At 55.0% G+C, this 26,205-nt stretch overlaps 12 protein-coding genes across 12 annotated transcripts; 6 read left to right on the top strand and 6 right to left on the bottom strand.

Moving 5' to 3' along the window:
• Positions 1 to 166: 166 nt before the first annotated feature.
• On the bottom strand, positions 167 to 2,344 carry PUNSTDRAFT_146849 (general substrate transporter; the record flags this gene model as incomplete). Its single annotated transcript, XM_007388879.1, has 10 exons — positions 167 to 608; positions 671 to 794; positions 849 to 1,079; positions 1,138 to 1,379; positions 1,434 to 1,495; positions 1,555 to 1,679; positions 1,737 to 1,986; positions 2,042 to 2,133; positions 2,189 to 2,272; positions 2,327 to 2,344. The coding sequence occupies 10 exons, from the start codon at positions 2,342 to 2,344 to the stop codon at positions 286 to 288; spliced, it is 1,551 nt and encodes a 516-aa protein (XP_007388941.1). The 3' UTR covers positions 167 to 285.
• Positions 2,345 to 3,454: 1,110 nt separating this feature from the next.
• PUNSTDRAFT_139187 (uncharacterized protein) lies at positions 3,455 to 4,398 on the top strand (the record flags this gene model as incomplete). Its single annotated transcript, XM_007388878.1, has 2 exons — positions 3,455 to 3,465; positions 3,531 to 4,398. The coding sequence occupies 2 exons, from the start codon at positions 3,455 to 3,457 to the stop codon at positions 4,396 to 4,398; spliced, it is 879 nt and encodes a 292-aa protein (XP_007388940.1).
• A 495-nt stretch (positions 4,399 to 4,893) lies between these two features.
• On the bottom strand, positions 4,894 to 6,494 carry PUNSTDRAFT_146848 (uncharacterized protein; the record flags this gene model as incomplete). Its single annotated transcript, XM_007388877.1, has 2 exons — positions 4,974 to 6,494; positions 4,894 to 4,911 (listed from the first exon to the last, which is right to left on the bottom strand). Exons 1-2 carry the CDS (start codon positions 6,423 to 6,425, stop codon positions 4,894 to 4,896), a joined length of 1,470 nt encoding a protein of 489 aa, XP_007388939.1. The 5' UTR covers positions 6,426 to 6,494.
• A 177-nt stretch (positions 6,495 to 6,671) lies between these two features.
• On the top strand, positions 6,672 to 8,052 carry PUNSTDRAFT_139185 (uncharacterized protein; the record flags this gene model as incomplete). Its single annotated transcript, XM_007388876.1, has 8 exons — positions 6,672 to 6,676; positions 6,728 to 6,881; positions 6,948 to 7,142; positions 7,193 to 7,266; positions 7,314 to 7,366; positions 7,420 to 7,568; positions 7,619 to 7,874; positions 7,931 to 8,052. 8 exons carry the CDS (start codon positions 6,672 to 6,674, stop codon positions 8,050 to 8,052), a joined length of 1,008 nt encoding a protein of 335 aa, XP_007388938.1.
• A 923-nt stretch (positions 8,053 to 8,975) lies between these two features.
• PUNSTDRAFT_19366 (uncharacterized protein) lies at positions 8,976 to 9,299 on the bottom strand (the record flags this gene model as incomplete). Its single annotated transcript, XM_007388875.1, has 1 exon — positions 8,976 to 9,299. A coding segment is annotated over one exon (324 nt), but the record flags the coding sequence as incomplete, so codon positions are not given.
• Positions 9,300 to 11,809: 2,510 nt separating this feature from the next.
• Positions 11,810 to 16,297, bottom strand: PUNSTDRAFT_55949 (hydroxymethylglutaryl-CoA synthase). The gene is made up of 12 exons (XM_007388874.1): positions 16,150 to 16,297; positions 15,610 to 16,093; positions 14,756 to 15,540; positions 13,305 to 14,688; positions 13,178 to 13,251; positions 13,059 to 13,125; positions 12,895 to 13,000; positions 12,717 to 12,794; positions 12,481 to 12,656; positions 12,320 to 12,432; positions 12,180 to 12,252; positions 11,810 to 12,119 (listed from the first exon to the last, which is right to left on the bottom strand). The coding sequence occupies exons 1-4, from the start codon at positions 16,240 to 16,242 to the stop codon at positions 14,548 to 14,550; spliced, it is 1,503 nt and encodes a 500-aa protein (XP_007388936.1). The 5' UTR covers positions 16,243 to 16,297; the 3' UTR covers positions 11,810 to 12,119; positions 12,180 to 12,252; positions 12,320 to 12,432; positions 12,481 to 12,656; positions 12,717 to 12,794; positions 12,895 to 13,000; positions 13,059 to 13,125; positions 13,178 to 13,251; positions 13,305 to 14,547.
• Positions 16,298 to 16,950: 653 nt separating this feature from the next.
• On the bottom strand, positions 16,951 to 18,399 carry PUNSTDRAFT_93626 (uncharacterized protein). The gene is made up of 2 exons (XM_007388873.1): positions 17,377 to 18,399; positions 16,951 to 17,303 (listed from the first exon to the last, which is right to left on the bottom strand). The coding sequence occupies exons 1-2, from the start codon at positions 18,343 to 18,345 to the stop codon at positions 17,280 to 17,282; spliced, it is 993 nt and encodes a 330-aa protein (XP_007388935.1). The 5' UTR covers positions 18,346 to 18,399; the 3' UTR covers positions 16,951 to 17,279.
• A 292-nt stretch (positions 18,400 to 18,691) lies between these two features.
• Positions 18,692 to 20,950, bottom strand: PUNSTDRAFT_93622 (PLP-dependent transferase). Its single transcript, XM_007388872.1, has 11 exons — positions 20,550 to 20,950; positions 20,436 to 20,486; positions 20,346 to 20,372; positions 20,242 to 20,286; positions 20,065 to 20,189; positions 19,943 to 20,010; positions 19,469 to 19,891; positions 19,331 to 19,413; positions 19,116 to 19,275; positions 18,940 to 19,059; positions 18,692 to 18,885 (listed from the first exon to the last, which is right to left on the bottom strand). Exons 1-11 carry the CDS (start codon positions 20,652 to 20,654, stop codon positions 18,764 to 18,766), a joined length of 1,329 nt encoding a protein of 442 aa, XP_007388934.1. The 5' UTR covers positions 20,655 to 20,950; the 3' UTR covers positions 18,692 to 18,763.
• Positions 20,951 to 23,081: 2,131 nt separating this feature from the next.
• Positions 23,082 to 23,852, top strand: PUNSTDRAFT_23302 (uncharacterized protein; the record flags this gene model as incomplete). The annotated part of the gene is made up of 1 exon (XM_007388871.1): positions 23,082 to 23,852. A coding segment is annotated over one exon (771 nt), but the record flags the coding sequence as incomplete, so codon positions are not given.
• Positions 23,853 to 24,012: 160 nt separating this feature from the next.
• On the top strand, positions 24,013 to 24,504 carry PUNSTDRAFT_22768 (uncharacterized protein; the record flags this gene model as incomplete). The annotated part of the gene is made up of 1 exon (XM_007388870.1): positions 24,013 to 24,504. A coding segment is annotated over one exon (492 nt), but the record flags the coding sequence as incomplete, so codon positions are not given.
• Positions 24,505 to 24,750: 246 nt separating this feature from the next.
• On the top strand, positions 24,751 to 25,269 carry PUNSTDRAFT_28574 (uncharacterized protein; the record flags this gene model as incomplete). The annotated part of the gene is made up of 1 exon (XM_007388869.1): positions 24,751 to 25,269. A coding segment is annotated over one exon (519 nt), but the record flags the coding sequence as incomplete, so codon positions are not given.
• A 48-nt stretch (positions 25,270 to 25,317) lies between these two features.
• Positions 25,318 to 25,725, top strand: PUNSTDRAFT_77509 (uncharacterized protein; the record flags this gene model as incomplete). Its single annotated transcript, XM_007388868.1, has 1 exon — positions 25,318 to 25,725. The coding sequence occupies one exon, from the start codon at positions 25,318 to 25,320 to the stop codon at positions 25,723 to 25,725; it is 408 nt and encodes a 135-aa protein (XP_007388930.1).
• Positions 25,726 to 26,205: the final 480 nt, after the last annotated feature.

Here is a 26,205-nt window from a genome sequence, read left to right as displayed (position 1 = left end):
AAATACCGACATCGATAGATGCGCGACGCGGTGGTCAAGTGGTAAGGCCAAGGATACTCGGTCCGCACAGACCGGCGCGCCGTCGTGACGACGTCGGTCCGACCCGGACCGTCAGCAGCTGGACTGAAACCGGTGTTTGATGGGGGCCAACAAAAAGCACGGGTAGTGGACAATGATGCAATGTCATAAAGATACAAGTGTCTATCATATACAGTGACTGACATTTTGCGTACGGGATTCGTGGTGGTCGTAATGAGATCTTGTATGTACCGTTCAGACCGACCTTCATACATACTCGGCCTGCTGTGTCTGTCCTTTCTCCGGCGACGCGCCGCGTTCGAGGTCCTCCTTGCCGTGCACAAACACCCTCCCCTGCGCCAGCTCCCTCTCGCGCGTCGACGCGTCGTACCCAGTCGCGCCAACGGATCCCGGCACAAGGAGCGGCACGGTCTCGAAATACGCGTCGAGCTCCTCGAGCGGGATGCCACGAGTCTCGGGTAGGAGAGCCCAGAAGAAGAGGGCGTTGCTGAAGCCGCAGATTGCGAAAACGAGGTAGAACTTCCAGCCGACGTTGTTGAATGCAACGGGCGTAACTTGGGCGATCATGACTGGCATGGCACGAGGGTCTCAGCTTAGTGGTGTCCAGCAGCGCGAATCGTGAGGTACATACAGTTTGAGATCCATGCGGCGGACGAGGTTATAGCAGTTGCTTTGGCACGCGTCGCGCTATTGAACATCTCGACGGGGACAGCCCATGACAGCGGTCCAATGCACGCCGAGAACACAAGGTTGAACTGGGGAGATTTTGATCAAGCGAACTACATCTCAGAAGCATCGGGAACACTCACAAGCCACGTCATAGAGACGAAAGCACGGGACGCATTGGGGTTGTTGCTGCCCGCGGGGAACAGAGCAATGATGATGGTACCGATGACGAAGGTGAAGCCAGAGAGGGCGTTCCCAGCGACATACACCGGGCGGCGACCAAACTTATCGATGTACATCACGCAGAGCGCCTCCCCGATGAGAGCAATGACCGAATTCCCGGACTGCAAGCCAAGAGTCGTTGAGGTGTCGATCTACGGATAGCGTCGCACGTTAGTATATCATGTCTTCAAAAACGAATACCAGACGTACGCCGATGCTAGCGAAGATCGTTGGCGAGTAATACTGGATGACGGAAACGCCGGTCATCTGAACACTGAATTGTATCGCGACACCGAGGAACAGTCGCCTGAAGTTGGAAGGGATGAAGAACAGCTGATGCCATGCGTTCCGGGTCTCCAGTTTTTCGAGAGCGATCTGATCAAGGATTTCGCGATGTTCGGCAACGACGAAGGGATCGGACGTGTCTCCGTGAGCATGAAGACGAGCGAGGACTGGGGGCACTTTCATGAGAGCGTTCAGCAATGACAACAGTTGAGAGTACTTACTCTGAAGAGCGTCGTCATCACGGCCTTTCATCGCGAGATACCGAGGAGACTCGGGAAGGAGACTGTGTCATGTTTATGCGTTAGCTTGAGAAATAGCCCAAAGAAGGAAATGTGAACATACAGGATGAAGATGGCCAGCGGGATCGCGGGTACAAGCTGAATGCCAAGGGGAATGCGCCACTGGGCCTGACCAGAGATGCCGTGGTAGCATCCGTACCCAATGAAGCTTGCAACGAAAGAGCCAATCTGAACAATTGAACATTAGATCCTGCGGGTGGTCAAGTGAATGAGTCAGGAACGTACTCCGAGCATGAACTGCTGCAGCGTCGTCAATCTTCCTCGGATCGAAGGGTGGGCAATCTCGGCTTGGTATAGCGGCGCGAGCATGGCAAGCATGCCGATGCCCATTCCGGCGAGGAACCTTCCTCCGTACATGTAGTGGATGTTCTGAGCGCTCACTTGGATCGCACCGCCGAGAAGGAAGACAATGCATCCAGCGAGAATGGACAGACGTCGACCGACCAGATCGGCAAGACTACCGATGTAGATATTCCTGGTGGACCGAAGTCAGATAGGTGCGCCCGGGATAATTCGGTGATAAGGCTCACGAAGCAAAAGCACCGAGGAGGAGACAGCTGGTTATGAAACCGAGCTGGGTGTCGTTAGGATGGCCCACAGTGTCAAGGAAGTTCGGTGACGGCTGACAGCCAGGATAATCAGCGTCGACGGCCAGGCACAAGAGAAGAAAAACGCACCAGGACCGAAGCTATTATACCCAAGTCGTATCCGAAGGTCACCGAGCCCAATGCAGCAAAGAGGCCGCATAACCAGGTGTATACCTGGGAGCGTGGGCATCAGTATCGTGTTGAACATACAACAAGTTGATAGCGCACCTTGGGGGAGAGAACCATCTTGATCACCTGTGCAAGCCGCGACTCGTTAAAGTTGCGTCTTCAACAGAGCTCCGATGTCCGACTAGAAGAAGGTGGAAGGCGCTGCAAAGAACACCAAGACGAAGATCGCACTGAACAGAGTTGCTTAACCACCCCGTGGGGTATATTTTATCACTCGCGGGGATTTATACTCGTCTGCATCCGTACGTTTTCTGAGGTCACGCAGGAAGCATAGGCGGGACCTTCTGTCCCGCCCCCGGCCCGGGCCCCCATGTTGATCCCGTTGAGTTTCGCGATAACGGCACTGCCACAAATGTCCAGAGGCGCATCTCGAGAGGTTCGAGGGGCGATTTCAGGGCCAAGGAAAGACAAAGGCGGCGGGCACTATGTAGGTCGCTCAGGTTTCGTTCAATATGAGCGCCGGTGTGTGTATGGGTAGAGGCAGGACGAATGTCCGTCATGCTCGGCCGGTCAAGTGAGCAACGACTTCCAACACGGCCCTGACGTGATGTTCGGGGCTTTTTCTGAAACGAGTTCGCGTCTACCACGCGCAAGTGAGTACGGGCGCCCCGTGGTGCGAGGTAGATACAAGAGACCGCACTAAATCAAGGGAGGTAGCCAGCTTGCGCAGATGAACTTGCAGTTGGCATGCTGCAGGCACACTTGGCGGCGTCATGTGCCCGCCGGGGCAAGACCGGAAGACAGGCAACGGAGCCGACGTTGGTATTCTGATAAATTTTTATGCTGCCTGAGCATTGAGCGATACTGTGCAGGTATTATACATATGCTGCTGAAGATGCCTTGAACGATATTGGAAGAAGCTGAAAGTTTCCAAAGCGCGCCTGTTGTGTGGTTCGAATTCCGGGAATTCCCGCGGCCCGTATCTCATGCTGCCTCCACCTCCATCATATGCGCATTCTTTTCTGCCCGCAAAGTCGGGAACGAGAACGAGATTATAGCTCGCGGCAGGCTTGACGTACTTGGCGATGTGAATCCTTGATCGGCAACTGGCTATGCCCTTGGCTTGCGCCATAACATTGCAAGTACTGTATAGCTCTTCGACAGCTTCGAACTCTCCAGGCGCATGCATATAACATGCGATTTGGGATTGGGGTGCGTCAATCCATCATGGCCATCTTGTACTCCGAATCCTCCAGCTTAACGATCTCGTCCTCTTGTCACGCACAGTCGAAAACCCCAACAGCAATGCGTCGACCGATGACGAGCTCGACAAGTTCGGATATATCGTCGACTGGGCGACGGCGGACGTGATCCTGCAGTCCTCCGATGGCGTGCAGTTTCCGATGTCGCGCCACGCGCTCTCCGCCGCCTCGCTCTTCTTCCTCCCGCAATCGCCCGACACGCACACCCACCGCGGCGAGTTCATCTACCACGACCTGCCCGCCGTGCCCATGTCCGAGCGCGCGGACGTGTTCGGCCCGGTGCTCCGGTGCTGCCACGCCCGCGTCCTCGCGGGCATCTCGAGCACGGGCCTGCTCGCGTCCATGCTCGAGGTCGCGGACAAGTACGACATGCTCGGCGCGGTCCTCGGCGCGATCGAGCGCAGCGCGCAGGGCGGTAGCGTCCTCCGCCTCGTCGAGCGCGATCCGGCGACGATCTACGCGTTGGCGTACCACCACCACCTGCCGGACCTCGCGCGGGCCTCGGTGCGCAGCCTGCTCCGCCTGGACGTCGACACCATCGACGCGAGCAAGGACGAGCCGCTGGTGCAGGGATACCTGACCCCGCACGCGCGGAAATGCCTGAAGGAGTACCACTGGGCGTGCTCGCGGGCGGTGCGAAACGTGCTGCGGTACCCGGTGTGGGCACCCTGCGAGCGGGAAACGCGGCTCTGGTTGGACGATCCCGATCGTTACGTCTGGTGGACGTGTGCGAGCTGCCCGGCGACGGAGGACCCATCCTGGAGACCACGCAGTACCTCGCGGATATATGTCAGTCGCGCTCGAGGAAAGGCCGCTGGATATCGGCGACAACGCGGCGTTTCGGAGCGCGGTGCGGGCAGCGAGCAAGTGCGGGACGTGCGCGGAGCATGCGCACGCGCATTTGATTGAGTTCTCTGCTCTGCTGCAGGAGCGAGTGGACTCGGCGATATCGAGCTACGGAGTGAGCCCCTTACGGACGATACATCGATCCCGTTTTCTTTGCTCAGAACGCGTCTTCTAAGTCCAGCTCGGGTTATTTCAACTCACTGCCCAGAACCCGATTGTGGGGGCGTTCATATATATATTCGGCCTCCCGGGTCTTGGGACAGTCAAGCATAGTGAATGTATTTGTAGGTAGCAGGATCCCCCACTCGACATCAAATTGGTACAACTCCGCATATACCATTACCTCGTAGCATCGCAGGTATGACTGTACTATGCCTAGTTATGTATCATCGTTCAGACGTACGATCAATCCAGTAATTTTTCTAAGTCTGCCAGATCCCGTTCGCTGAACGCCAGACGAGACACGCACTCTAGGCACTTGGCCGGACTGGATTAAGCTGTGCGTCACCATGAAATCCCACACACACCAATGACCAACCGCATTGATCTCATGCTCTCTTATCCGGACAACGGAACCTGCGGGACAGGGATCATAAGTATAATACACGGCGACACAAATGCCGCATAACGCAGCGCACCTCGTCAATTCGTCGATGTATCTCTGTTCCGAAGTCATTGCAAAACACTTGCATCTTATCCAAATCTGAAGAGCATCTCCGACACAGTCCATCTGTTTGGGATGCCGCGTGACGCAAGAACTGCTCGAAACTTGTAATGGCAGGATCGCCGGGTCGATCTCGTAGCATCATCCGTCTGTCCGACATGTACGCCGCAGGATATACGCAGCAGCCCAACCAGCGTTCTGATCCTAAGGAGTACCAGCTGGGCACACCCTGGACCATCGCAACGTACTGACCTGCCACGCCGCATGCGAAGTGATAACGCCGCAGTCGCCGATATTCTGCTGCGAGAACGTATCGCCAGTAAGGAGAACCCTCCACTTCCTCGATAATCAATCGCAGAGATAGCTTCGCAGCTTCCTCTGAAAGGTCCTGGATACCAAGCGATCTCCCGACGGCATACACCCCGCCAGGATCAATTTGTGCATGACGGGAGAGATGATCCTGCAAGATCGAAATGATGGTCTGCATGTCGAATTTCTGGGCCACGGATAACACATCACGCAATCTCCCTATATCTTCTGTAAAAGCGAGCTTCGTAGTGTGCGGAGGATAACACAACGAAAGAAGGTCATGGAGGACTGTGCTGTGTTCTGCCATGCAGACCACCGGCGTCTCCTTGTTCACGTCCTCAGATTGCGGTAATGTGAACATGTCACGGAAGAAGGGTGAGGTTAAAGATAAGATGGCCTTGTAGACGTAGAACCGAATCGAATCGCAGGACTGTAGGATGGCGTCGCCACCTGATTCCTCATCGAATGGAGGGGATGCCGTGCGGGGTTGGATGTCGACTGGCGATTCGGTGCATGAATCCTCGAGAGGCAGGGAAGGCAATTCATCAAACACTGCATCCTTGATGCTGACGTATTTGATCAGCCGTATGTAGTCAACTGCTGGGATGTCGTCAACCACATCGGTGTCGATGACCTCGATAGTTTTAGATTTCAGCAGCGTTGCTGCTATACGTTCTTCAGGAGCTAGGGAAAGACGGCATGCGCATGCATATACTTGGAGAGGATCCCACGGAAATGGGTTCAATCGGAGGCTCTCAACGAGCACATCGATAGCTGCGTGTACATCGTAGGTGATCGCGGCCTTCAGCACGGGCTCGATCTGCTGGACACTGGAGAAGCGTGGGGACAGGACTGGATAGCAGAGCCTCAAAAGCTGATCTAGGGTCGTGCTACACAACCGGATTTCTAGGGTTTGGATCCCTTCCGCAACGGGCGGAAGGATCTCGATGCGAGACTTGAGAGGCGTGGATGCGATAGACAAGATGTTCTTGAAGACGTAGAATTCGATGCCATCGGAGGAGCGAAGGACCAGATCGGCATTCGGATCGTTGAACGGCCATGAAACCTTCACCCGTCGGGCGGCTTTAGCATGCGGCCGTGTCATCGACTTCGCCATGAGACAGGTCGTTGCTCAGTCCTGTTATGATGGAACTTGTACAGCAGCACCGATGTCGCCAGAAACGGGCTGAGGCTGGGCGCAAACGGCAGTGGGTGAACAGGTTACAGGCCCTTACGTGCCACCCCCAGGCACGTGGTGGATCCCGCGCTGAACGCGACGCGTTTTCAGGGGTTACACCTTCGCGCCTGGAGGACGTTCAGAAATATCGACGCAACGTCTTCTCTGAACACAACAAGGATTGATATGAAGTGAGTAAACATATCTGATACCTATCACGCACCGGTATTGACCTTTACCAGTTTGCGCCGAAGTAAACGCCGAAGGGCGTGCGCTGGCAGAACCGAAGATGACGACGATGCTGAACCAGAAAAACCGCAGAAGAAGATGAAGCGAATGAAGGTCAAAGGCCGGCTTGCAGGACTTGTGATGCTTCCGATTGACGTTATGGCGGAGGTGCGAGCGTTCGAACACCGCTCAAGGCCCTCCTCATGTGGCGTCGTGCTTACCAGCTCCGTGTAGATTTTTTCGCATTTGGAGCCGTTGGACATTCTGTACCTCTCTTGGACATCCAAAGACTTCAACTCGCTACTCATGAGTCGCTCCTCCGTGTTCATATGGAAGTCCGCCTTCGCCAACGTCCCGGACATGCCTGGTCTACCTCCGGATATGAATGAGGCTCAATATGCTCGTCTTGCCTTCGCGCCACTATGCTCGGTGAGATGGCGTATAGTTTCTGCAATTTTCAGCTGCTGACGGAGTCCTAGTTCTGCAACCGTCCCAATATACGCAAGATTGATTGGCGATTGCGATGCCGTACATGCGCCTCTTGTAATGACGAGTACGTTAAGACGAGCTCGTCAGCATACTTTGCTCATGTCAGAATAGAATACGCATTATCCCGACCAAGAATGCAATACCAGTACCTCGTCGCACAACGGGTAAGAAATTGTGGTAACAATCCGTTCGATGCTTACCAATGTAACGCCGACAGTCGTGCATTGTGCGGGTCATTCGTACTATCAATGCCTCAAATCCGATCACGACGATTTTCAGAAGGAGCGCACGAAACGCCTCCCAGACATGGTGGGGCTCGTCAGATGGGAGCGGGAACAAAAGGAACGGCTGCAGCGTATCGAGGAGGTATATCGTGACCGCTCCTCATCGGGACTTCTCACCTATGACGCGTACAGCATGCCGTTATCTGCGAGAAATGGTCGGACCTTCGGGCGACTGTTCGTGCGACAGAACTTGCTGCGATCCGTCAGCAGAGGTATACAGAGTGGGTCCGGGATATCGTCATTGGTGCCAAGACGCTTACCGTGCACCGTAGAATTATGGAAAGATTGACGAAGATGGGTTGGGGAGAAGAAATCGCGGATCCTGAAACAGTCTACCTCCTGCGCGAAGAGACGTTGGTGAAGCAAAGGAAAGCACTGACGGAGAGAGGTAGGCTCGTCCAGACACTCAGAAACAAACAGAAACGAAGGGTATTTCATCCATAGAATGGGCCAAAATCTCCGACCTCCTGATCAAGCGGATGGAACAGTTAAGGGAAATTCGCCTGAATCGAGAGCAAAGACGCAAAAGCTATTCGAGCCTTTGTTACAACGCGGGAGCCATTTGATCGGACAATTCTGGATGGCAGCCCCGACCTAAACGACACGTAGTCCCTAAGACGAGAAAGCGCGATCTACAGCATTCTCGTCCATCAACTGCACCTCGCCATTGCATATTATACCTCAAGATACCAATATACACGGTCGCTATAAGGCAGCCCTGCGAGGCCTGCAGCGCGCATACGGCATCTTTAGTGATTCTTTCGTAACAGATGCCAAGTTAGTAACGGTAGTATCGGCGCGGCTCTCGTGCCATCTGCGTGCTTGATGTATCGGGAGGAAAAGGAATCTACACCATGAAGACGAGTGAGCTAATGCACGAATCAATATATAATCGGCGTATACGTACTCGGTCCAGTCTGCGCTGTATCTCAGCTGTCATCTCTGTGCAGAATGTCTGCATCTCCGCAAGACACGTTGGCAGGCTGCTTCGACAAGCAACGCAATTGAACGACTCTGTGTCAATCACGCTATTCCATAGGCTCGCGAGTGTTGTGACGGAGGCAGGTGAAGCGGGGCGGATCCGCAGTTGGTCCGCAGTTTTCGACATGCAGTCTTCCCAACCAGAAGCTGTTGACAAGAGCTTCTTTCTATGTTTCTTGGTGAACCCGCAGATACAATCGTGGTACATCCACCGCTGTGTGCTCTGTGAAGACCAGCTAGGTGCCTGTCCAATGGAACACGCAGTGACATCTGCAGCTGACGCGCCGCACGCAGCGTGATAATGCTGAAGCCGACGGAATTCTCCCGCGAAGACATGTCGCCATTGTGGAGAGACCTCCAGCTCGGGAAGACTCTTTTCAAGAGCCAGTTTCGCGGCTGCGAGAGCGAGATCATCGAGAGCCAAGGATCTTGCGATCGCGTAAACGCCTCCGGGATTTGCCTTTGCACAACCGCGGAGCAGGGGGCGCAACAACTCGACCACTGGCAGCATGTCATACTTCATCCCCGCACTCAAGGCGCTATACACCCGATCAAAATTCTTAATAGAGGTCAGAGAGGTAAGGGGATAGCAGAGCCGAAGAATGTCGTCCAACGTGACATGATCTTCCATCATATGCACCACCGGCCGATCCGTTGGATCATCCTTCGCATCCGCCAGTGGTGCTTGCGGTAGAGTGAACATATCACGGAAGAACGGAGAACTGAGCGACAGAATCAACTTATGGACGCGGAAATCGACGTTATCCGAGGACCGCAGGATGACATCTGCGTTGACATCGTCGAAGGGGTGGTGCGCTGGCCGAATTGCCGGAACGCTGACGGCGCCCTCCTGAACTGCATTATCGGCGTCAAAGGAGTCGCACCATGGATTGCGATTGTATCTGAGGAGGTTTATATAGTCCGTTGCAGGGATATCATCGAACATGGCGTTGTCTAGATCTTCCGGGGATCTGCCGCGTAGCAGATGCATGGCCAGACGTTTCTCTTCGGTAAGGGAGAGTCTGCATGCACATGCGTAGACTGCAAGCGCATCCCACGTCAAGCCGTTGAGATTCGTGCGCAGGCGTTCCGTGAGTATGATGATGGCGAGCTTGAGCTCGTAGGCTAGCGCAAGCTTTAGGACAGGCTCGAACTCCTCGATGCTAGAGTAAGCGGGGGGTTCTACGGGATAGCAGAATCGCAGAACGTGATCCAGCGTCGCGCTTGGCGTCGGGATCTCCAGGATCGGGGTTCCATCCAAGATAGATGGGAGTGCCTGTATGCGAGATTTGAAATTGGGGGATGCGATCGACATGATCTTCCGAAGGACGTGGAACTGAACTCCATCGGAGGAGCGTATAATCAGATCTGCGTCGCTATCGTCGAAAGGCCAGGCAGCCGTTGTAGGGTTATCGGCAGACTGGCTGTCCGTGAGTACTGTCGCGTCAAGTTCGTCGGCTACCATTGTGAAGAGACACCGGTACGCTCTTGGTAGTTTTGTGGTCTAGAGACGATGGTGCGAGGGCTGGCCAGCATCGGGCATGCAACGATGCGAGGCAAGCTTAAGTACACAAATCGAGACGTGCACATCGCGCTGGCTTCTTCTTCTTCAACAGCACTCGATAGCTCAGGCATGGCAGCAGTTCCTTCTCCCGCAGCGCGCGAGAGGGTACTCATCGTTTCGACTTCCAATGGCTGTGTGAAGCTGCCAACCCTGGGATGAGGATAGAGAAGGATATGCCGCTGAATGGGAAGCACCAAGTCCACAAACTGCATGCCAGGCGATATGATATTTTTCGATCCTTCCTCTGCGGGAGCATGCTTCGAATCCTCCAGGAAGAATGGTCAATGCAATGCGTACGATTGTCACCCGATCTAAACAAGCTCCTAGTCAATGCATACCGTCAGCCCTGCGGAGTACGATGGACGTGTGAACATACGCGCCGCATCGTCCGAGCGGGCAGCTCTCGAGCCACAAAGAATATGCAACAAAATGAGCATCAAAGAGCAGTTGGCAAGCAAACATCGCCTATGAAGATTCTGACATTTAGTGCAAAGGTAAGGTCGGCAGCTGCAGCAGGAATCGTCCACGCGGAAAAAGTACGAGGAATGTCGATGAGCAAATGAATAGGTCGCCTGCGAAACAGATGGCTGCATTGGGGTCACGGGTAAGCGCAACCTCCAAGAGGGATTCAATAGATAGCCTGAGGATGGGACGATCAGCTGGTTGAGCGCAGTCGTGTGAGCTTGGATCTCCGGAATCGCGGTCCATCCCACTGGGATAGGGATATTGTATACAGTTTATATTTTTGCGTATACGATGCGTATCATGCGTATGATATCTTTCGGAGAAAGCAAGGATGGCAGCTTAGGCGGAAGAAAAGGTAATCGGCAGCTCAGTCAGATCGGTCCAGTCGTCTGTCCTTGGATGAGTGGCATGGTGAAGGAGGTCTGGATGAAGTTCCATACCAATCCAAAATGCTGCCTAGCGTAGAGGAAATATGGTGCATACCAGCCGAGATCCTCGACGGTGGAGATGGAGGTTCCGGTTGAAGTCGGCGTTCGCTCCGTCGCACGACGCGAAATGCTCCACGGACCACCATGTGCCATTCCCTTGTCTCCTGCCTCAAACATCTGTTTGTGTACCGGCACCGTTCGTCCTTCATCGGCGTATTTCACCGAAAATACGGACAAGCTAACGATCTAGGCCGTTTGATACTCAAGGTTAAGTCAGGTTAGACGCTGCTTTCCGCAGCGCGCAGCCTGGACAGGACGACTGGAGCCAAGTATCCGACCAATCCACATGATCGTAACCTGCATCGTCGTTCATCATGGACCAAGAACACGCTATCTCGCATGAGCTTCCGAATACACAGGGTATCGAAGATACACTGGACGAGCTGAAGATATCATCCCCGAAGAACGCGTCAGATACAATCGGTACACCGGAGCCCAACCCATGGCAAACCACCCCAAATCCGGACATCCAGACCGATACAACGCCGCATGCACAACCCATAGTCGCATACGACGTTTCAACGCCCTCCGGCTTCGCTACACCCGTTCGACCTGACGAAGATTCTCCCCAACACCACAAAGCCGCGGATGAGGTATTGCAGGAGTTCGATCCTCTCGCAAACCAAGAGGAAAGGGACGCCCGGGATGCTTGGACACATTCAGAAGGCCATCCACCTCCCCCACCACCGAAGAATCCGCCAGCCGCATTGGATCTCCCCACGCTCGACGAAATACCCTCAACTTCACCTTCGTCCTCCATCCTGCCGAGCTCCCCATTCCCTTCTCTCACCGCCCTAGCACGCACCTTCGCTCTCCCCCTTACCCGCGGCGGTCAGCGTGAACGACCGCGCTCGATGGACACCGCCACCTCCGTACCTTCTCCCTCGACAATATCCTCTTTCGCCGCCCGACAGAGACGGAATCCCTCCCTGCCCGGTTCTCCGCGAATTTCTGCCTCCAATAGTACCGATGGCTCGCCGGATCCATCACGAGACGGGTCTCCTCTACCAGGTGGTGCCCGAATACGGAGGGAAAAAGACAAGGACAAGGATAAAGAGAAGGAGTTCGACTTCCAGAAGTTCCTCGATCAAATGAAGATGAAAGGTGCAGAACCGGTTGCGAAGTACTTACGGTCGTATGTCATCTCTGCTTCTCGCGGACAATGTGGCGTTCTCACCGGGTTATTATCTACCAGATTCTTGAGCAACTTTGCGAAACGGACGTTCACCGTGAACGATCAGGTCAAGTTGATCCACGACTTCCTTAACGTGAGCATTTACCCGACGTAACCTCGCAATATGTTGGAGCTTATGTACTGCCTTTTCACTTTGATAGTTCATCGCTGGGAAAATGCGCGAAACCGATGTATGGCGAAACGCGTCCGATGCGGATTTCGATAACGCTCTCGAAGGGATGGAGAAACTCGTCATGAACAGACTCTATGACTAGTGAGCGAACTGATACATTGAGCGTTTCTCGACTCACAAGGTTTGTAGTACCTTTACTCCGCATATAGCTGCCTCGGTGCCTCCTCGGCCAGTCACATCCGATGATTTGGAACGCGACCGCATACTATCACAGCGAATTGCGTTATTTGGCTGGATCGAACCAAAACACTTGGATGTACCCGAAGGCGAAGGCACTGGAGGCTTCATGATGTTCGCTGAGCAAGGTGAACATACTTTGCATCCGCGTAGTGTGTGGGCTGACCTAGATACAATAATGTCAACAGAACTGCTCAAGATCAACCATTATAAAGCTCCTCGTGACAAGCTCATTTGTATCCTGAACTGTTGCAAGGTCATATTCGGTTCGCCGTATTCCACGCGCCCGTTCTACTGTACTCATCCTCATTGCCGTGTTTCTTCCCCTGCATGTTTGCTATTATGTTGTGCATGGCGTATCAATAGGTCTGATAAGGCATATGAAACGTGAAGAAGGCGCCGACTCGTTCCTTCCAATATTGATCTTCGTGGTCCTCAAGGCTAATCCGGAGCATCTGCTATCAAACGTCGAGTGCGTTCACTTTCGTATCAAGTTTCGAGATGTATAACGTCGCTAAAGAAATGCATAGGTTTATCAACCGTTTCCGGAACCCGTCGAAGCTCCAGAGCGAAGCGGGATACTACTTATCCAGCTTGGTTAGTGTCAGTCAATCCACCATCGACTGCGAATTTATGTGATGCATTGCAGATGGGCGCCGTGTCATTCATCGAGACCATGGACCACACATCGTTGTCGAACATCACACAGGAAGAGTTCGAACGGTAATGCTCGTCCTCTTCTGGTCACGTCCGAGTTGGTTCTCATTTATACTCAGCAACGTCGAAGCCGCGATCTCGGCATTACCAAGCACGCCCGAGCTCAAGACTTCAGTCGGCTCTCAATCCGGATCCACAAGCTCGTCCGGACGCTCCACGCCGTCTCGCACCCCGAGCACAATACCCGCGCCCCTCCCACTTCCGAATACCCCTTCGGCCCACCCGTCCTCGCCTCACCTAGGAGAAGAAGCCGCCACACCCCTCGCATTGCCCAGTCCAGGCATAGCCCTCGCCGAAGACGCGCGCAAGCTACTTCGCGAAGCGGGCGGGACCATCTCCAAGCCGCTCAGCGCGATCGGACGGATCTTCAACGAGGTCGTCGACGGCGTCACCGCCCCCGTCGGCCAGTCATCAGGCCAGGGGCAACAAGAAGGGCGAAGCAAGCTGGGAAGCTACCTCCCTGGCCCGTTCGCGCCGTGGGAGATCGGGCGGGAGAGCCGCGCGGCGGAGGGCAGCGCGCCGCAGACACCGGCTGGGGCGGGCCCGGACGTTCAGTACCAGACGCCGTACAAGCCGCGGGTGAGACGCATCCCGTCGTCTGCTTCTGGAACCGCGTCCCCCGGCGGCGGCTTCTACGACGAGACGCCGACGCGGCCCGGTCCAGCGGGGCCGTACACTCACCAGCCGCTGGCCCTCGGCCCTTCGCAAGCTTACCATTCTCAACCCCAGCCGACGTTCCAGCAGCAGCAGCCGCTCCCGGCGCGCGTACAGTCCCTCGCGCAGTCGGAGCTACTCGCTGTCGAGGGCCAAGGGACGGATGTGTCGCGCACGCCGACGCCCAACCTCGACTTTGCGGGCATGCAAGCCGAGATCGACAGGGCACATGAGCATGCAACTATCGCGGCGAAGGAGACGCTCGTGCAGATGTTCCCGGGCACCGATAACGAGGTGATCGAGTGGGTGTTAGAGGCGAATCAAGGCGATCTCGGGAAAAGCATCGAAGCCTTGCTAGAGATGAGCTGAGAGTCAAGGAGCCCACCTGTATAATGCAGTTCACATCCTCATTGTCATGTTCCCCAACGTCCTCGAAGCACTGATGACGATTGAATGTAAAGTAGTATCTATGAACGGGTCGTGGGATCATCAGCGCGTTAAGGTATTTCTATGAGTACATTCTAATGCCGTGTAAATAAAGATCAATCATCCCCAAAGCGAATCCATGCAGTATCGTGATTGAATTAAGTGAAAGTGCAGGGAAATGGGAAAAGAACATTGGCAGTGCGGATGCGGAATGCCAGACGGTTATGCGGTGGCGGATGGTGCGCGGCCGTACTTCCTGCGGTACTTGTCGTCGATCTCCTCGAGATAGAACGCGCCGGGCCAGACGTTGTCGATGGACCCGCTCGGGATGTAGGAGCCGGCGTTATGGTTCTTCTCACGGAGCTGGAAAAGCAACCAAGCATTGAGTATCACGGGGAAGACGGCCGCAAACGAAAGGCTGAGCACTCACCGCAAGAGCGTCGACGTACTCCTGGCAGGGCACGACCTTCATCGCGTCGAGCCTCTTGAACAGATCAAGCTTCTCCCGGATCTCGGTCGTGTCGCCCTTAACCTTGATGACGAAGAAGCTGCTCGCACAGCCCGAGCCGAACGCGTACATGCTGAACCGCTTGCCCTTGAGCTCCGCGGGCTCGACGGCTGAAACCAAGCTAGATAGACCGCCGTAGAGCGACGCGGTGTACATGTTCCCGCAACGCTTCGCGCAGTGCATCGAAGGCTCGACGAGCGCGGCGTAGTCCGCCTTGGCGACGGCCATGAACGCCTTCTCGAGCGTCTTGTCGGTGAGCGACTTGGCGCGAGGAACGGACGCGAACGCCTCGGCGTTGGGCACGCCCGCAAAGCGGGGCGAGGACGGGTCCTGGAGGAAATCGTTGTAGTACATCCGCGCGTGGCCCTTCTGCACCATCTTGCCGTAGGGCGAGTGGAAGACGGAGTAGTCGACGTCGGTGATGCTGAACGCGGGTTTGGGCGCGGGAGGCTTGACGCCGTCGGCGAAGCCGTTCGCGTCGCCGTTGGCGTGACCGTTGGACCCGTTGGAGTGCCCGTTGGTGTAGCCGTTCGAGGTGCCGTGCAGCTTCGCAAACTTGGCGACCTTCGCGCGGTAGGTGCTGTATGCGTGGTCCAGCGCGTCGACGTAAGTGACCGTGGAGGCCGGGCCATCGACCTCGGGGTACTCCGAGTCGAGCTTCGGCTTGTAGAAGTCGTAGGTGTTGGACATGAAAGTCCCGTGGACGGCTGTTAATAGATCCCGGTCAAACCTTAATCACGGGTGCATCATAATGGAGCGAGCGGGTCAACACTGACGTTCGAGGACCAGGGGGGCATTAGGTCCGATGAGCATGGCACAGGCGCCGGCACCACCGACCGGGCGGGCGCCGCCCTCCGCGTAGATAGCAATATCACCGCCGAACACGATGGCGTTACGGCCGTCCCAGGAGCTGGACTCGATCCAGTTCACGGCGTTGAAGAGCGCGGCGGTAGAGCCGTAGCACGCGTTCTTCGAGTCGATGCCTTCGATGTCGTGGTTGCCCGAGGCGGCGAAGAGGTCCATGAGCACAGTCTTGACCGACTTGGACTTGTCGATGATGGTCTCGGTGCCGACCTCGAGGCGGCCGATGGACTTGGGGTCGATGTTGTACTTGTCGAGGAGGGAGGAGACGGCAGAGAGCGCGAAGGAGTTTATGTCCTCGCGGTCGTCGCAGAACGCCATGTTCTTCTGGCCGAGGCCGATGGTGTACTTGCCCTTGGAGACGCCGTCGAAGACCTCGAGGTCCTCTTCAGAGATGCACTGTTTACCTAGAGTTCAAAATGGATACCACGGAACGAACAGACGACGCGACGCACCCTGCGGGGGAAGTACATCTCAATGGCGAGGATACCAACATCCTGCGGACGCGGCAGGGCGTCGATGTCGGTGTTGTACGAGGTAGAGGCCATCTCAATCAACGGGCAGAAAACAATAACAGAGGGGGTGTGAGGAGGACGAGATGACGGTCGGGAGTAAATAACGGGCTGGCGGGGCTGGGGTATTTAGATGGAACCATTTGGTGGTACGATGGGTGCAGGCCATGGCAAGACGTCCTATTTTCGGCGGCTTCTGATTGGCCGCCGCTTCTCATCTCGTACACCCGCGATTCCTTCCCACAATTTCTTACGGCCGTCCACTCAACACTCCCTATCCGCTGTGGGTGCGGCTTGCAAGGCTTGCGGATCCCGATGACTACCGGACTCTGCTATAGGAATTGATAGGGATTATCTGCAATCTTTATTGTGTTTCAGTTATGCTTTCGGTCTGCAGCCCGGCGCCGACCACGCGACTCATTCCATGCCTGAAACGGAGGAGGCTGCATCGGGATTACATACTCTCGCAACGAGACTGTTCCAGCCTCACCAAGGGACACAGGTTCGTTTATGTAGGATGATCCGAACATAACGCTGGATGCATAGCAATATACATACGCAATGAATCATTTTACTTAATACAATCGGAGACAATCACAGCGCGTTCATACATGGGTACACATTAAAGAAGTACACACGATTATAGATAGTGGAGCGTATCGATATAACACAAGTCGATAGAAGAACAACAGCAAAGAGCAGAGCGTCGAGTGCAAAGAGGTCACGGCCGCAACTGAATGACATGGGGTTTTCACAGCACTTGACGCACAGGGGCTATGAACACTTCCGACTGAGTTGCAGAAGCCCGCAGGGAGTAGGTTTGAAAAGGCAAATCACGCGCCACCGATCCCTAATCGCAAGTATGTCGGGAAACGCCATCGAGTTACGTACGGCGGCAGGGGCAAGAGCAAGCTGGCGGCTGACAGATGTTGCGAACGCCCGCCCGTTCGAAGGCGAAGGCGCAGTCGATGCAGTGCGGATAGGTCGCCGGTGTCGAACGAACAGCCAAGAGCACCCCAATTCCGTCGGAGACGCACAGAACGGGCAACCTGGAACATGAAGATATCGGAGCTTCAGAAGTCGATGGTGAGGACGACCTGGCGTTTCACGAACGGCAGTCAGCAAAAATGGCACTGGAACGACCAATCGCAAAGCACAAGCACAACGCACCTTCTGTATCCTCCTCGCGATCTCTGCTTGAAACTCGCCCAAGAATGTCTGAAACTCCGCCACCGCCCTCGGCCTGCAACTCGCGCATTCCATCGCCCGCGCGAGCGCCTGCCACACCATCTTCGGCTCCGCCACGTCCGCCAACGGCGTCTCCCTCAGCCTATCGCCCGCGCGGTCCATATACTCCTTCCACCACCGCGCCACGCGCGCGTTCTGCCGGTTAGGCACGCCGAAGAACGAGTGCGAGGTGTCGCTCGAGTCCGAGTGGCACGTCGGGCAATTGAGGTAGATCCGGTCGTTGTGATACACGGAGATCCAGTCGCCCCAGTGCGCTGGGTAAGCAGCTGCGGTCCCGCACGCTTTGTGGTACAGCAACAGCCGGACGTAGCTCCCCGCGCTGATGTGTTCCAGCTCTTGGCTGTGGATAATGAGTTCCGGTAGCGGTACGCGCAGGGCAGCCCGCGCCGCGCGCTCGGCCTCGTCTTTCCATCGGTACCTGCACGCCACTGCGAACGCGCGCACGGGTGCCTTCTCCGCCCACTCCTTCAGCTTCCCTCTGAGCATGTCCCGCGCCTCGTCCATTTCATACTTCATCGCTCCCTCAAGCGCGGCCGTAACCTGGTCGAAAAGGCTGAACTGCGGGTCCTTGAGAGGATAGCATAGCCTCAGGAGAGCGTCGAGGACACTAGCGGGTTCCGTGAGCGCAACGACGGGCAACCCGTCCTTCCAATCCTGTCCCTCGTTAGCGGCCGTGGGCGGGACCTGCGGCGACGCGAACATGTTGCGGAAGACCGGCGAGGCGAGCGACAACACGAGCTTGTGCGCGCGGAACTCGACGTGGTCGGGCGTGCGCAGGATAACGTCGGCGTCGGGAAAGTTGAAGGCGGGCGAAGTCGCCTGGTAGGTGAACGCCCATTCCTTGCGATTCGGGGCCGTAGCGCTTGACAGCGACATAGACCTGGATGCCATTGCGAGCGCCGCCACGTAGGAGGCCGTCGTCGGGTCCAAGTCGAGGGACTGCAGGACGTGCTGGAGGTGGACGTGGAAGATGTTATCCGGGTGGCTGTGTCGACGCGGGGTAGACGTCTCGAACTCGGAGTCGGTGCTCAGCGGCGCGGTCTCATGACCTGGCGCCTGCATCAGGACTGGTACTTCTGCTGTTCCGAGGGTCGTTTTTATTCTCATGACTGAGATGGGTTGCCGAAGAGTTGGCCGCCTTGCGTAGGTGAGTAGCGAATATGGCGTTCGGCGGGCGTTTACCATCTCTATTAGGTAGGCCGCAGCCCGCAGATGCCTGGACGATAAGCAAAGAACGTGTTTGCGCACCACAACAGCTCACAATGTTATCTGATTTCGGTGGAGATGCCTCTTACATGCACAGGCAAGATTACGTCTTTTTGCGAGCCTTCAACACCGACTCCAGCCTTTTCAAGCCAACTTCCAAAACGTCGCGTCGTACACAGAACGTAAACCTGAAATGACCTGGTAGAGTACTCGTGTAAGCGTAACCTGGCGCTCACATCAGCCATTGAGCGTCATTCCACACGTTGTTGATAATCTCACCAGCTGCAACGAATATTCCTGCTTCAAGGAACGCGAGCCAAAGGTCCTTGTCTCGCTCTCGATCTGTCGCAAACTCGTTACCATCGTTGTCTCTGTCGCGAAGATAGTTCCTGAGGTCCACTGGTGGTGATCATCTGTTAGCCCATGATGGTTGGCAGGCGGAATTGAGAGCTCACGCCAGATGAAATGAGATGTCGTAGGTTGATTGCAAGGCACACCGCGAGCTTCGAACCAGTCGAGACAGTATTTTATTGTTGCCCTCAATCGAGCCTGGTTGGTCTTGACAAAGTTGTCTAATAGGGTGTCGTCAAGCAACAGACGTGACCAAAGCGCGTCCTTACCAAAGCCGCATATTAGCATACGATGCGATTTTCACCCAGGCACGACTCACCGCAGCAGAGCTGACTTTCATGAATAACGCGGTACCTACAAACGCGTTCCTGAAGTCCGGATTGTGCTGAGTGACCAAGCAACCTGACACCGCGAGTCAATTCTGGCTCTTTTGCGATCGGGAGGGGTAGCTCCATACCGACGCGCAGTCCGTTGGCGCAAAAATCCTTGCTCATCCCATATAGCACATGCACCCGTGCGGGATTGCAGCCCGCCTCCCGCTTCACATCCACGGACAGGATCGACGTGAACGGCACCTTATCCGCCACCTTCTCATTCTCGAACTGGCTCAGCGCGTATATCTCGTCGCACACCAGGTGCAAATCGTGCTTCTCCGCGAACCTGCAGTACGCGAGGAGCGTCTCGCGCCGGTAATTGAACCCGAGCGGGTTGTGCGGATTGCAGAGGACGACGGCGCAAGCCGTTTTGCCCTCCGACTCGAGCTGCGACATGGCGGATTCAAAGGCAGCGAGGGTCTGCGGAGAGTCCGGGTTGATAGAACCAGTGTCCACGCCGTGCATCGAACATCGGCTGCGTAGCGAAACGTCATTGTTGAAACCATCTTGAACAAGGGCTCAGAAGGCTGAAATTCGAGGGGTTCGATTTTGCTTACTGTAATAAGGTCTTGCAATCAGCATGAGATCCCCTTCATCGCCTAAAAGGTGCGAGACTTGATCGATTCTGAATGCTCAATATGAGTCGCACAGCGATCTCTTTCGCCGTAAGTTGGCTCACAGAGCCGTTACGCCACATCCGGTGACGATATGCTGAGGCTCGACTGGCGATACAGGTTTGAAGTACCGGTTGAACAGCCGTGCCAGCCCCTTGAAAATCCGTGTCGAGCCACACATATGATCGCCCTATCGTCATAGTTGGATCATGTAAAACGTGATGACTGTGGTTGGCGCGAACATAGGTGAAGTCCAGATCCTGCAACTGCAGGTTCGCATTCAGATCCTATTCAACCCCGAGTTCAGCCAGCCAACTCTGAGATCTGGACTGATCATCGCACGCACGGCTTTCAGTTCATCCTGCATCAACGTCTACGGAAAATATCCCTCATCAAAACCACGCAGTATGCGCCAACAAATCCGGGACTAACGCACGTTCTCCGCGACGCCAAAGTTGACCACGCCATTTGGGTTCTGGTTCGAGTACTAGAGATCGGGATTGCGAGGCTCAACTCACCGCGCACATTACATAGTACATGTGACGTTCACCTGTGTTTCCAGGAAGGACGCGAGGCCCAGGAGGTGGGCCGACTCCTCGAATGCCCGAGCGCCACGTTTGGACAACGTCGGCGATGTGCTAGCTTCTTCGGCCATGACGACAATGAAGTTTGGAGCTTGAAGCTTTAGCTGACAAGTCGGGTCAACCGCACCGTACGCTTTCCCGAATCACCGTTTCCAACCTTCTGAAGCTGACTATATGCGCGTCGGGACTCGGCGGCGTGGCTCGTGCAAGGCCGGTGAAAGTTAATTAGAATCAGATCGTCGACTCAATCACGCCTCAGGGACCGCGCCACTATCGTCCCTATGACGCAGCCCTGCGGCCGATCTCGTCGAAGGTATATACAACCGGCCGGTTTGGGAGAGAGAGCAGCCCACGTCGAAGCCGTCCGATAAGAATCCATGCGCCGAGTGTGCCCGTGAAAGACGGATAGACCACCTTGAATAGCCCGCAGCAGCGTACACATGGCGAGCTTGGGAGTTTGCCGACCAGGACGGGGGAGAGAGAAGGGAACCAAGTTCCTCGCGGTTTGAATCGCGGGCGATAAGTACTGCCACGACCCACCTCGAGGAACGCCGACGCCGAGGACATATCGTCAAGCAGGAACCGTGCGTACATACAGCGATTGTACAAGGTGCGATAGATTACGAACGCAACCAACGAACTTGAACAAGATATCCCGCCCCTGCACCGCAAATCGGGCTTGGAAGTGTGTTTAGCGGACTTGTGAGCGGGTTTTACGATCGGGGTTCAAAAGCTGTGCGGTCGGCCTCTGGCCGTACTTACTACAGTCGGGGACAAGCAAAGTCAACAAATCATGTAGCGGCTCACACGCATTTCCTATCACATTTCGGACTTTGGATTCAGAATCAGCGCACCTGGAAACATCCAAATCTGCACTCTTTTGAATTTTCCCACGAGAAATCGGGAGTGCCAATTTTTGGGCGAGTTTCACCGCTACATGTAGGGTGCTGCGCCCGGATCAGAAGGCCGCAGATGCCCCCAGAGGGAGGACTGGACCCCTTGACCACTAGCTTCAGGCTGCCAAGTCCCGGAACCCACCTGTATTTGGTGTCTAAGCCGGTTCTTGCCAAAATAGGGATATTTTGACTGCCTATTTTGGCGGACAGCCACATTGGTTCTCACGCAGTTCAGTCACATGATTGAAGTTCCTATTTTTTTTGTGGCGTTTCGGCTCGTTAGAATTATCAATCGCCATCAGAATCATACGCAGAATACAAAAAGGAAGCGAATGAGCACTTTTCGGAGATTTTAGGATCATTTTTTGGGGTGTGCCAATTTTTTGGGGTCAATTTTTCTTATTTTGGCTTTTCTGGGCAATCTGCTCGTGCAATCCTTGAACTAATGTGTATAGTATCATGCCTGAAGCAAAAGAAAAGAAAACCGAGCATATTTCGGGTCGTAAAAACTCGGTCATTTTTTTGGTTGACTTTGCTTGTCCCCGACTGTACTACTACGCGGTTTACTGTCTTCCTCTTCGTACAATGCTAGCTCCTTACGGGCGTGCTTAGTCTAGTTTACAGCCGTTTGCACGATGGTTGAAATGCTTACTGATAAATTCCCGCGCGAAGAAGCTCAGGTAACACGCTGAGGTGAATGATCGATTTTAAAGGTGATTTACTAGAGTCTAATCAACGAGTGTGCCATGCACGTCTGCGCCTCTCGGCCCCATACTCAAGCCAAGTACTACGCCCAGTGCGCGCGGCTGTCGGACAATGTCTCAGCCAGTGCTCGCACCCCGGTCACCCATCCGCGCGAGACCTCGACGGGCCCGATAGCCTGCGGGTCAGTGACCGGGTGTTTTCCCCCCTGTCTTAATGGCGCCGCTGCGCTGTCTCAGTCTTCCTGGGCGTATAGAACAGTGGTCGAGCGGGGAACGTTGCCGTTGCCCCTCTCGCCTCGACTGTTGCTCGCCCAGGTAATCTTCTCGTCGTCTTCGTGTGTCCCTGTCGGCCTGACAAGGCTGTTTCTCGAATAGCATACATTTTTTGGCCCCTCTCGCCTCGACTGTTGCTCGCCCAGCATACATTTTAGCTACATCCCGCTCGCGGCGCGAACATCGATCATCCTTGATCTCACCTATGTCATCTGAGCATGAAGGAGAAGGGACAGAAGACACACCACAAGCTGCCAACGCGGCCTCTGTCGACACAGAGCTTACGCAGAGTTGTCTCGAAGTCGTCGATCGGTTTCGAACCGGCGGGAGCACAAAGGCCGATGCTGTCATTCAGATCGGAAACTTGCTCTTCCCAGCCGGCGAAGCCGGGTCTGCTACAGAGGCTCACCGATCCGCCTTTGATGCGTACCTCGAAATGCTTGACCGGGTCAGCATGCAGCGAAAGAGGGCGCAAGATATCGGGCAGCCTGAGGGATCAGTCAGCGGCGAGTCAGTCGACCGAGACCACGAGACAAACTCCGAAGCGGAGACTCGAGACGACGGACCTAGTCGAAAGAAACAGCGCACCGTTGAAGAAGAGGTCGACGAGTTGCTCGCCGGCGTTAAGCTGGACGTGGCAAGTCTACCCTGGGTCCAGAATGACACCTCCATCATGCTCCCAACGACACTGCGACAGACCCAGGAGACCCTCCTCAACTTCGCCAAGGATTATAAACTTGCGAAGCGCCTCCTTGTCAACTCGCCTCGGTGCCCGCAGTTCCCAGATGCCGAGTGGGATAACATCCTCAAAGGCCGTCCCGTTGACTTCGACAGAGTCCTATCCGGAACGTTCTCCATCACCTTCGACGACAAGCAAACCGAGAAGATTGGAGAAATTGAAATCGCCGTCGGAGCTGCCGCCCCGGCAAAGATCGTCAGGACACATGGAGAGTGGACGATTGCTTGGGAACAGTATGTTGCCGCCATCACCTTCGTCTTCCCTTGGCGCACCTCCGAGCTTCATGGCTATGGACAGTCCGTCCTCCGTCTATTCTCCGCAATCATCCCATCTCTCCACAACCGCGTCATTTGCTATGATAAAGCAGTCCGAACCCGTGTCGCGCAACGACGCGACTTGCTACTCACGGATGTCGAGGGATATGCTGACCTCAAGCTTGCATGGCTCAGTGAGCTCGGAGTTGGCCACACTGGGAATAGCTCCCCCCGTCGCACCCTCAACTCTCGTGAAACCAAGCAGCCCGCAAGTAGTCGACGTGGGTGGGAACCATGCATCCGCTGGAACAATGGCAAATGCTCCTCCGATGCGGGAGCATGCCGATACCTCCATATCTGCCGTCGCTGTGGATCTCCAGCCCACACGTCGCACGACTGCTCGGGTACAGCTCGCTCGTGAACGTTTGAGTGACACAGGCCTGTGGGCATGGCAGCCCAAATACAAGAGGGGGTTCGTGTGGGATGACACGGACAATGTGGTAGCTGGTGGTCGGGTTACGTCCGTCGCCGCAACTGAAACGGCACCTCCCCTGTCAGGAGTACCGGAGAATGAGCTCACAAATGAGCGGGCACTAAGAACGATCGCCAGCCATGCATACCTTTTCCGCATTGTAACTCCCGTCAATGTTGACCTGTTTGAAGAACTGCTTGCAACCCATCCGAATCAACCCTTCGTCGAGTCAGTTGTACACGGTTTCCGTAACGGTTTCTGGCCTGCGGCCAACACAAACGACACCTCCCTACCATCAACGTGGGACAATGCACACCGACCACTACGTGATCCCCGACACGTTCAATTCCTAGCTGAATATCGCGACAAGGAAGTGGAGAGTGGACGCTGGTCTATGGCTTTTGGCACCGAGCTGATGGACGGCATGTACAGCATGCCGATTGGGGTCGTCCCGAAGGGTGAGAACTCCTTCCGACTGGTCAACGACGACAGTGCGGGAGAGTTTTCTGTGAACGCGATGATACCAAGGGTTCGCCCCTCGATCCCTATGGATAATGTTATAGACCTGGGTGCAATACTGCGGCATGCCCGGCGCAGTGCAAACCTTCCGCCTGACCGCAAGCTGGTACTATTAAAGTCAGACGTGTCAAGCGCATACCGACAACTCCCTATGCATCCACTTTGGCAAATACGCCAGATCGTTACAATCAATGGCCAGCGACATGTCGACAGGTGCAATCACTTTGGAAACCGGAAGGCTGGTGACTTGTTCATAGCGTTCATGAGCTTAGTGCTGTGGATTGCTATCAACGTGCGCCATATCGACGATCTCCTTGGATACGTTGATGATACCTTCAGCTACGACGAAGCAGATCACCTCGAATTTTATGCTCCCTATCACCGCTTGCTTCCGCGGAAGCAGAAGCTACTCCTGGAACTCTGGGATGACCTCTGCATCCCCCACGAAGATCGCAAGCAGGTTTTTGGCTCCCCGCTCCCTATTATTGGGTTTGAGGTCGACGCCAATCAGATGAGCATTAGCCTCAGTTCCGATAAACGTAACGAGCTCTTAGCCCGCATCCGCGAGTTCGCTACACTCCCGCTTCATAAACGACGCCGATATCCTCTAAAGGAGTACTGGAGACTTGGCGGCTGGATTAACTGGGCTTTGAATGTCTTCCCGCTTCTTCGCCCGGGACTCTCTCTCTTGTATGCAAAAACTAGAGGAAAAACCGAGCCCCACCAACTGGTATCCATGAGCGTGGCTCTTTCGCGAGATCTCCTATGGATTGCAGGTCACATGGAGCACCTAGATGGTGTCTACCTGTTTGAATCTATCGAGTGGTCAGTGAAGGATGCAGATCTGATCCTTTTCTCTGATGCGTCGATGAGTGGAATGGGTTTCTGGTCGCCAAAGTTCCTATCTGGTTATCAGTCCCCACTTCCAGGGCGTGCACCCAACGACGCAATCTTTTACTGGGAGGCCCTCGCTGTCGTCTCAGCATTAGACTGGGCATGCTCAACGCTTCCAATCCCCCGGTGTCTTATAGTTTACTCCGATAACACGAACACCGTCGACATGTTCAACTCGTTGAAGGCCCTACCACAGTATAATGAGCTCTTGAAGACTGCCGTCGACATCCTCTTGCTCCACTCCATCGAAATACGGGTTTTTCACATCCCAGGCAAAGACAATGTCATGGCCGATGCACTGTCTCGGTTCGATAACGACCTCGTATACCAACTGGCTCCCACCGCCTCCATTTCCTTGTTTCAACCCCCTCAGTCTGTCATGAACGCTTAGTAATGACACGCAGAATAGAGTAGAACCTTGTAGAAGGCGCTGGAATGCGCCTGAAGGTTCTAGGACTTGTAGTGACTCAGGTTATGACTCGACTATGACTCATAAGGAACATTGTAGAATAGTATAGAACGTTATGGTAGGTACTGGAAGGTTCTAGTACAGTACTTGTATAGTAGTATATAAGACGCTAGCTGAAGTCGATGGACTTCAGCTCGTCCATCTGTTATACACGCCCTTAGCGCTATAACGATTGACGGTTCGGTTACGGCCTTTTAGACTTAAGAACTAAGACACCGCTACCTACAACAACCCACCACACTCGACCTAGTGCGTCTAGAGTCCGAACTCTCACGCCTAAGTCACACGACACAGCCTAGACTACAACGACAGACTTTACGCCAAGTCTAACAACCACGACGGTTCGGTACCCGCCGAAGGTACCACGATCTAGGGTTCTTACGACTTGGACGAGCTCTTACG

The sequence above is a fragment of the Punctularia strigosozonata genome, assembly GCF_000264995.1.
Source record: "Punctularia strigosozonata HHB-11173 SS5 unplaced genomic scaffold PUNSTscaffold_21, whole genome shotgun sequence".
NCBI lineage: Eukaryota > Fungi > Basidiomycota > Agaricomycetes > Corticiales > Punctulariaceae > Punctularia > Punctularia strigosozonata.
Note: the sequence above shows the minus strand (reverse complement) of the source record. Positions and strands in the feature narration are given on the sequence as shown.

Bases quoted from the DNA above. Each gene is read 5' to 3' on its own strand.
- PUNSTDRAFT_55949 (XM_007388874.1), bottom strand. From the start codon at position 16,242: ATGGCCTCTACCTCGTACAACACCGACATCGACGCCCTGCCGCGTCCG. The intron at 16,094-16,149 runs GTGCGTCGCGTC...CTAGGTAAACAG, and splicing joins AGATGTACTTCCCCCGCAGG to TGCATCTCTGAAGAGGACCT. The intron at 15,541-15,609 runs GTCAGTGTTGAC...ATCTATTAACAG, and splicing joins TGCCCCCCTGGTCCTCGAAC to CCGTCCACGGGACTTTCATG.
- PUNSTDRAFT_93626 (XM_007388873.1), bottom strand. From the start codon at position 18,345: ATGGCATCCAGGTCTATGTCGCTGTCAAGCGCTACGGCCCCGAATCGC. The intron at 17,304-17,376 runs GTGCGTTGTGCT...GTGAAACGCCAG, and splicing joins TCGCGAGGAGGATACAGAAG to GTCGTCCTCACCATCGACTT.
- PUNSTDRAFT_93622 (XM_007388872.1), bottom strand. From the start codon at position 20,654: ATGGCCGAAGAAGCTAGCACATCGCCGACGTTGTCCAAACGTGGCGCT. The intron at 20,190-20,241 runs GTTCGCGCCAAC...CTATGACGATAG, and splicing joins AGGATCTGGACTTCACCTAT to GGCGATCATATGTGTGGCTC. The intron at 19,414-19,468 runs GTATGGAGCTAC...TCGCGGTGTCAG, and splicing joins CGCCAACGGACTGCGCGTCG to GTTGCTTGGTCACTCAGCAC.